Genomic DNA, 8,354 nt, shown 5'->3' on the forward strand with positions numbered 1-8,354 from the left:
CCTCAATAGGACCACAAAAATAGCCCAGAGGACAGGGTGGGGTGGGGGTGGGGGGGTCCAGAGGAGTCATGTGCACTAACTTGCTTGCAATATGCAGACAGAGGGACAGGAGAGGAGTCAAGATCTAGTAAAACCCTGACGGAGTAACATCTTATTGTGTGGATATAGAGGAGTGACTGTGTGCCTCGGCGTGTCACATGCACCCACTGTAGCTGCAGAGAGAGGGCATCCGCTGACTGAGAAAAGCGGGTCATTCCTGGACCATGAAGTTGAGTGTGGCGTTGTTCTTTGCAGGGCTCTTTGGGGCATTGGCAGCCGTCTTCATCCTCCTGTCCTTTGGAACAGATTACTGGCTGCTGGCCGCAGAGAGCTGCCATCCGGACCCTTATGGAACTGTTGGCCCAGTGACTATAGAGGTGGGTGCCGAACTAGAAGCTCTGTTATAAATCCATTTGTGATACTTCAATACTTGATTTTCATTTTGTTTTTGGGTAAAAAAATAATGATGAAATGTTTAACCAGATGACCTCAAGTAGGCTCTGCATGTTACCAGCTCATAAACAAGGATTAACCAACAGCAGTTCTATTCATTTTTAAAGTCTTCACGCTTTGAAGTTGTTGTGAAGATGTACTTTCTGCTCTTAGAGTAAAGAACACATTCTAATGGTGCACCTTGAACGTCCAGTGACTATTTTGGAAGCAGTTGCTCCAATCATTCTTTCAGGAGATGAACGGCATGGTTCAGATACATCCCTGTAGGACCTCATCTGTAATCAGACACGGTTTAATGTTGCGTGTGTGTGTGTGTGTGTGTGTGTGTGTGTGTGTGTGTGTGTGTGTGTGTGTGTGTGTGTGTGTGTGTGTGTGGTGACACAACGTGCAGTGTGTGGCCTCCGTGATAGAAATACAAATACCAGGAGTCCTTGGAGTATTGGACTGGATTAAATATCACCAACTAGTGCATACTTAGCTTGTCATACTATGCACCGATACTAGACATGAACATGTCAACACAGTCAAACCAAAGTACTACAGAGTACATGAAATACATGTTAGTGACATGAAAATCATATTAGGTATATTAGCAGGATATTTAACATGGACAAAATTTGAAAGAGTGTACAGGTTTTTATGTTAGAGTGCAAAATGTACTAATCTGTTCCTTTAAAATGAATATTCAGAGAATACTTAGCGACAATTATGTGAAGAAACACATCTGGGGTTGTAATTAATTCGGCTAATTGGCTCGTGATACAAAACAGCAATATGTCCTGTTATTTAATCTAAACTTCGTACCTTTTTGTGGCTCTTGAGGTAAAAATAGTGATCACCCATGACTCTTTCCTGAACAGGGCAGCCTTAACACTTGCTCAACATGAATCCAGACCTCCATCAGGTTAGAGGTGCTGGCTCAGCACAACCTTTGACCTGACTCAGCAGCTGCTCCTCCCCGCTGTGGCAACACCAGAGTGTTCCAGCAGAGAATATGGAGCATCTGTGAATAAACCCCAAAAAGTCAGTATATGCAACAACAGTCAGTAAATGTGTTTTGTTTTTTTGTGTGTGTTTTTTTTAAACCAGCGGGGAGATGTGGTGGTACAGGAGAGCAGCAGAGAGCTCACTCTATACCATGAGGGCTTCTTCTGGAGGTGCTCCTTTGGAGGCAACTCAGGTGATGACGACCTGATATGGAAACTCTGGTTCAGTAAGTGACACTAAACTCTGCTGCACGTGACGAATTCACCTTGGATTTGCTGTTTCTCTTGTCTGTAAACAAATTGCTTGACACCACCCTGTCAGAATCCCTCTCATGTGACTGTTTAGAGGCCGCGCCATGTGATGTTATTCTGGGCTTTCTGTCAGGTGACTGTAAGCTGTCTAATTTTTGATATTGCATAGTGGGTCATTGTCAGAATCAGCCTGCAGTGCTGGAGGAAACTTGTGAGGATCAAATGCTCAAAGAAGGAAGAAAGTTGGGAGAAAATGCAAGACCGTGAGAGGAGAAAGTGCAGAATAATCATGTCTGCAGGGTTTACTGATTAAAATGTGGAAACGGTTTTTAGTTGTTTTCTAACCATGAGGTCTTCGCAAACAGAGTTCCAGTCATCAGTTCATTTCACAGTAGTCAGTCGTTTTCAAATGCAATACAGCAGTGAAACAACACTCGTACAGTGGCAGAGGGGATGGGGGGCACACAAGAATTTGAATAAATAAACAAACAAAAGTAATAAAGCACCCCTGTTGTATGCCCCCCCCCCCCCCCCCAGTGGTGTGTACCTGTGACCTTTGACCATCCATTTTTTTTTCCCAGCTCATCTTCAGCTCTCAGTGGATGTTTGTTTTTACATTTGAAGAAATTCCTCAAGGCATTCCTGAGATAGTGGTTGAGGTGGCAGTGACCTTTGACCTCTATGATATTTTCGGTTCATCCTTGAGTCCCAGTGGACACATTTGGAAAAATAGAATGGGATAAATAGAGAGAGACGGAGGTTTGAGCAACCCAAGAACATAATGAATTCGGTACAGAGGAAAATAAAGCAAAATAAAAACCTAATCAGGATGGAACTCACGTTCAAAATAAAGAATCAAAGGCTGCTGCACCCTGCAGTACCTCGCCTTTTCAGGATAAACCTAAAGTGCTCAAGTTTTTTTGGTGTGTGCTTGATTTGAAATGTTCCCAGAATTGCTTGTAAGTGTAAACTGCTGTTGTAGTTGTCAAATTCCACTTATCACTTTTTTTCTGTTTACTATGACGCAAACAACAAATCCGATTTTCTCTCTCCAGCGAACCAACCTCACTCTAAAGTGTGCATGCACTCCTACCTTTTCCCGTTCCCCGTGTCTCACCAGACCCACAACGCCACAGAGTATGACTCGGCCATAAGTAAGTGTTGGTTATTAGTGTTATTGTTGTTGGTTCGTCTGTTGACATTCTTCAGCCACGTTCTATCGCTATGCGTCCAGTCTACAGAGGCTTTTGGAGCATCTTTATGCTGATCGGTGTGGCCGCTGTGGTGCTGGCTGGGTTCGTCATCATCTGTGCGGCTCCGTTCTCCAGCCACTGCTTGTATAAAGCAGGAGGAGGCCTATTCCTGGCATCTGGTGAGACTTTCAACCAGTTGAATAATTAGATTAACCTCCTTGTTTAGTCTCCATCACAGACTCAGTCATTTCTTCTCATCTCCAGGTCTGTTCCTGCTCTGCGTGGTGGTGATGTACGTTCTCTGGATACAGGTGTTGGATGTGGTGCAGGTCTACATAGACCACCAGCGCTCTACGCTGTGTCCAGACTTCCAGCTGTCCCTCAGCTATGGCCTGTCCTTCATGTTTGCGCCTGTTGGTATCTTCTTCTGTCTCCTGGCTGGCCTTCTTTTCCTCCTGATTGGCCGAACCATCCAGATACACTATCACTGACCTGAACCAGCAGCAACAGCTTAGAGGAACCGATCCACATCTCTGGAACACAGGTGCTTTTACAGCCAGACTTTTGATTTTCTCACTGTTTGTCTGCCTTGTGACCATTTGGCAGCAATGTGTGCATAAACGATGTTGAACACTCTGCTCCAGGATCAAAACAATGCAGCCATTACAATTCAGAAATTCCTCCATCCTGAGCTGCCTTAGCAACATCACAAACAGCTCTGCGCTGTCCTCAGATAGCGCGTCTAATGGCTGGTCACAACATTTTTTTTGCGTGTGGATATTTCGGATTGTATGTTCATGGATTGCATATTCCAGCAATTACAAGAAACTATTATTTAGTGAATGTGTTTTTTTTTTCTTTGCTTGTGTGGAATTGTGAAAAAAAAAATGCTGACCACGTTTTAGAATGGGTACACATGAAGTGTGTGGGGAAAAATAAAACCGTAAAAAGCGTGGGAAGTAATTAGCTTGTGGTTTGATGATTTCCCCGTTTTTATTGTGTGTTTGGGAGGAGAACTGCAACCTTCAGTAAGACATGGAGGATGATATTTGATATTTTTTTTAAACCGAATTTGCCTGAATTATTGTCTGTTACTTTCCTTCGATGACCTCACCTGTCAGCCCATTGAAAAGCACATTTTTAAAACCATCAGGTGGGTTCATTTGTTGAATGATTTACATAAATAGATGAGCACTACAGAAAGAAGAGTGGATCTGCTGTGGGGTGGGTGGGTGGGTGGGCCGAGGGACTATTTATAGCAGACAGTTGGTGTTTTGGTGAGTATTTACAGCAGGTGGTTTTATCCACACATTCATCTTTAGAACAGAACATGTTTCACAATGCCACAATGTGTCAAATTCTTCAAACTTTTTGTTTGGTTTTTAACCCGGAGTAGATTTTTGCACAGCCGAAGAAGAGCGACAGATGTCAGACTGTGGGTGCGCGTCATCACAGCATCAAGTCATAGTTGCATTTATCCCTAAAAACCAATGACAGTCTTTTAAGTGCGTAGAGGGTCAGTTGAAAAAGCACCCAAGGGTGAGTCTTGATACTTTGGTGAAGACCTCTGGTCCCGCTAGTGTACCAATGAATAATATGTAACTTGCAATAAGAGTTTGTCGGATGATATTTCCACTGCCTCTCTACAAAGAAATAACAGTCATTGTTTTGTACTCATATGTGATTACTCACCCTGTTCTCCAGCACTATTGCATTTGTTCTTCTATTTGATTTGTTGAAAATAAGATGGATATAAACATATCCCATAATATAATCTAAGATCAATTCTCCCCGGATGTACAATGCTTATTATTTTCTGCAGTATCTTGCTGATCTACTTAGTCTACATCTGTACTAAACTATTCAGATCGTAAATAAGTCTTGGCGCATAAGTCACTTTTTTTTTCTCTAAATTTTCATTTATGTAAAATGTAAATGTTGTTGAGTTTTGTTGCACATGTTTTTGCCTTTGAGAGTGTTGTGAGATTCCACCATCATATCATATTTGTATCACTCTAAATTCTTCTATTTGATCTATTTGCCAATAAAATGATCAAATAAAGGCAATAGTTCAGGCCTTCAATAATTCATTTTGGTAACTGGTAACAAATGTGTGTGTGTGTGTGTGTGTGTGTGTGTGTGTATGTGCGTGTGTGTGTGCGTGTGTGTGTTTTTCCAAATTTAAAAGCTTCAGCTAAATCACCACAAGAGGGCAATGTTGTCCCATTTGATTTATGCATCAACTTTCATCCTTAGAGGCAGAAATCCTATTTGGCTTATCTGGAGTCTATGTGGAGTGTATGTGGCGTTATGCATTTAATCACAACTTCAGAGGTAGGATCTGCAGATGAAAGAATTCACACCTTGGCCGACAGACGGATGGTAATTTCACTCATGAATGGAGCATTTGATCAGGATCTGAATGGACTCCTGTGTCGATCCTCATGCGTCTGTATCAACTCTGGGCCTTTTGAGCTTAATAATATACTTATCATACATAACCAAACGCATCTGCTGTCGCCTCAGAATGCAGGAAGGAGCGAGGCAATGTAAGGCATTGATTAGTTTTTGAGATTGACTTTACCTTTACAAATAGAGATTCACACACTTTGCTGAAGCCTGAAGTTTCACTTTCCTCCCCAAAACTTCACCCGCATGAGACGCCATGTTGAGGAGCTAAACCTCTTCAGGTCATAACAAGAAGAGGCCACAGAGGTTGCCAGATGCTAATACAATGTAAGATAAGATCACACATTTGTCCTGTTTGAAGTCAGAGCGGTCCTTTCTGGAAAAAAAAAAAAAACTCCTGTAGGAATGAGATTTCTTATCTGGTTCACTTCCTGGTTTAAATGAAATCCTAATAAGATAAAAAAAAAAAAAAAAGTTTAATCATGCCTCATCCATGTCCAAGTGAGAGAGCGTGTGTGTGTGAGAGAGAGAGAGAGAGAGAGAGAGAGAGAGAGAGCGTGAGAGAGAGAGAGAGAGAGAGAGAGAGAGAGAGAGAGAGAGAGAGGTGTGGAGCGGGCTTCCTTCTGAAGGAGCCGGGCCTTGCAGTCAGTAATGTCATCAGAGTGGGAGTTCCAGCTGAATTGAACACTGTTCTGCATGATCGCCCATGATAATTGTGTGTTGATAGGGAGCACCGGAGATGGAGTATAATTTCCACCGAGAGATTCCTAAACAAATACCTGTGCTCAGCAGAGGGATGGAGGAGGTGAGGAGGAGAATAGTGGATGAAGGGAGATAGATGATGAAAGGGTAACACTTCCTGGGGAGGACGAGGAGGAGGAGGAGGAGGAGGATGAAGAGGAGGAAGAGGGGGAAGGACAGGAAGCAGTGACTCACTGCAGGTTTCTAATGGCCAATAAATAACACAAGCGCAGTGAGGCTCGGCCAAAACTACACTTTTCATTGGAGTGATTGTTCTACCCCAAGATAATCAAATGAAAGTACACACAGTCGTCACAAATACAACAATCAATAGTCCAGCCATGTCAGATTTTGTTTATTTATACAGTTCAAAGTCACAAATCACAGTTTGCCTGAAGGGTCTTTAAAAGCTGCACAACAGCCTTATACTCACAATTCAAGTGAGGAAAAAAATAGCTCGGACCCTTTGGTTATGAAAAACCTGGAGGAAACCTCAGGGAGAGCCCCAGAGGAGGTGGGGTCTGTCTCCCAGGACGCTCAGAAGGACAGAAGGACAGACGTACGATAGATGCTGCAAGCAGAGATTCAAATCAAAAAGTCTGACATCTAGCAGCACATTTCTAATGTCCTCAACCAAAGCAACTAAAATGAAGAAATAATATAACGGCAAGTGAAAAATTATGTCGTTGTTTTCACTGTAATTTTTAAATTTAAGGGGCTAAACGCACCATAGGAAATAATTCAACAAAATATTTTTAGAATTGGAACGAGACAAAAACAAATTAAAATGAGTTTTCGTGGAGTTTTGTAGGGATTTCTCATCATCTTAACCCGAGCAGTGTTTCAGGTGTCGGTTGAACACAAGGGCTAATGTCCGTTTGATTATTTACAATAAATAATGAAACCCCCCAAAATTCTATTATCATTTATTTCACGCATGGAGGAAATAATGTTTTGCAAAAGCAAGGTCAGGTCAAGCACAAAAAAGGAGAAAAAAAGGCGAACAAAATAGCACAAGCGAATTCATTACATATCCCCAATAAATATTAGGTTACACACACCGCACTGTTAATATGGTAGCAATGTTAAACATAAACAACATATTTGTACACACACACACACCCACACACACACCCACACACACACTTATCCATACTTGTGTATATTTTAATGCATATACTAATATACTAACGTCCATGCACACACATTCAAAACTACACGTCCACATGCTGTAGAGTGAAGATTGTGTTCATCTGTTTAGGTAAAACAAAGTTGTGTATATACTTATTGTTTCTTTACAGGGATATTTAACCGTCTCTGTGCTGAATTATTTTGATACTAGAAGACTGTTTTCACGTTCAGTTGCTCGACGGAGGAAATTCATCTTTGCTGGTGTTTGCACTGGAATAATTTGGTGACGAGACAAATTGTATGTGAGGATTCAATTTTAAGTTTCATGTACAAACCTGAAATCCCGCCGGCACAAACATTGTGAATGGACTTGAAAAAGGTGTCATTTTGTGTCCAGCAGCAGCCAATGAAATGACAAATCCGGATGATTCAACAAAGAGAAGACGCGACTTAAGAAATTCTTAAAAAACAAATATATATTTTCACCCCGAACTCCATATTTGACGACGATCTTCAAAGATATAGGACAATATTAGCGTCTGAAAGAGTTTGCGTACGCTGCACATGCTGTTGGGATGAGGGATCAGACCCCCGATGCCCACTGAGAAGCTGAACTGTGACATGGAAAAACCCTTCACTCATCCGGTCGAGAAAAGAAGGTAAGTTTGACTCTCAGTCAACACTTGTATATTTAACCTTGAAGGAGGTTTAAGTTAATTGGAAAACCCTCGTTGCCTGAGTGCGTTCACCTCATGGCACGCAGTTATCATAGCTTATCTTCCAAATGTATCATAATCCCGCATGACACGTAAGTCAGATTTCATTTCAATATGATTACTTTTGACTCTCAGAAAAAGCAAAGTATTTGAATTGCATGAACAGTATGGCAAGTCACATTACATGCTGCGCTCCTCTTTAGAGGTAGTTTTACATAATTTCCCATTCGTTTTGAAATAATGAATAGACAATGGGCTGTATAATTGTGAGAATTTACAATTCAGAGGACTACATCATATAATCACCATGCATAATTCAGAGAGTTGAGCACATAGGGTACTTGTGGCAGTGGCACAAAAAGTAAGCCGGGTCATCAAACAAACATTTGGCTCTCAGCTTGAGACGGCAAACAAAAATCACTTTGATGAGGCCA

At 41.8% G+C, this 8,354-nt stretch overlaps 1 protein-coding gene across 1 annotated transcript; it reads left to right on the forward strand.

Annotated features, from left to right (window-relative positions):
• The first annotated feature begins 112 nt into the window (after nt 1-112).
• Nucleotides 113-4,134, forward strand: tmem182a (transmembrane protein 182a). Its single transcript, XM_086221251.1, has 5 exons — nt 113-416; nt 1,582-1,705; nt 2,786-2,884; nt 2,965-3,102; nt 3,188-4,134. Exons 1-5 carry the CDS (start codon nt 264-266, stop codon nt 3,412-3,414), a joined length of 741 nt encoding a protein of 246 aa, XP_086077377.1. The 5' UTR covers nt 113-263; the 3' UTR covers nt 3,415-4,134.
• Nucleotides 4,135-8,354: the final 4,220 nt, after the last annotated feature.

Source organism: Aulostomus chinensis, chromosome 12 (genome assembly GCF_037954235.1).
Source record: "Aulostomus chinensis isolate RoL2024-O1b breed Wild chromosome 12, RoL_Achi_v1.0, whole genome shotgun sequence".
In the NCBI taxonomy this organism is placed as follows: Eukaryota; Metazoa; Chordata; class Actinopteri; order Syngnathiformes; family Aulostomidae; genus Aulostomus; species Aulostomus chinensis.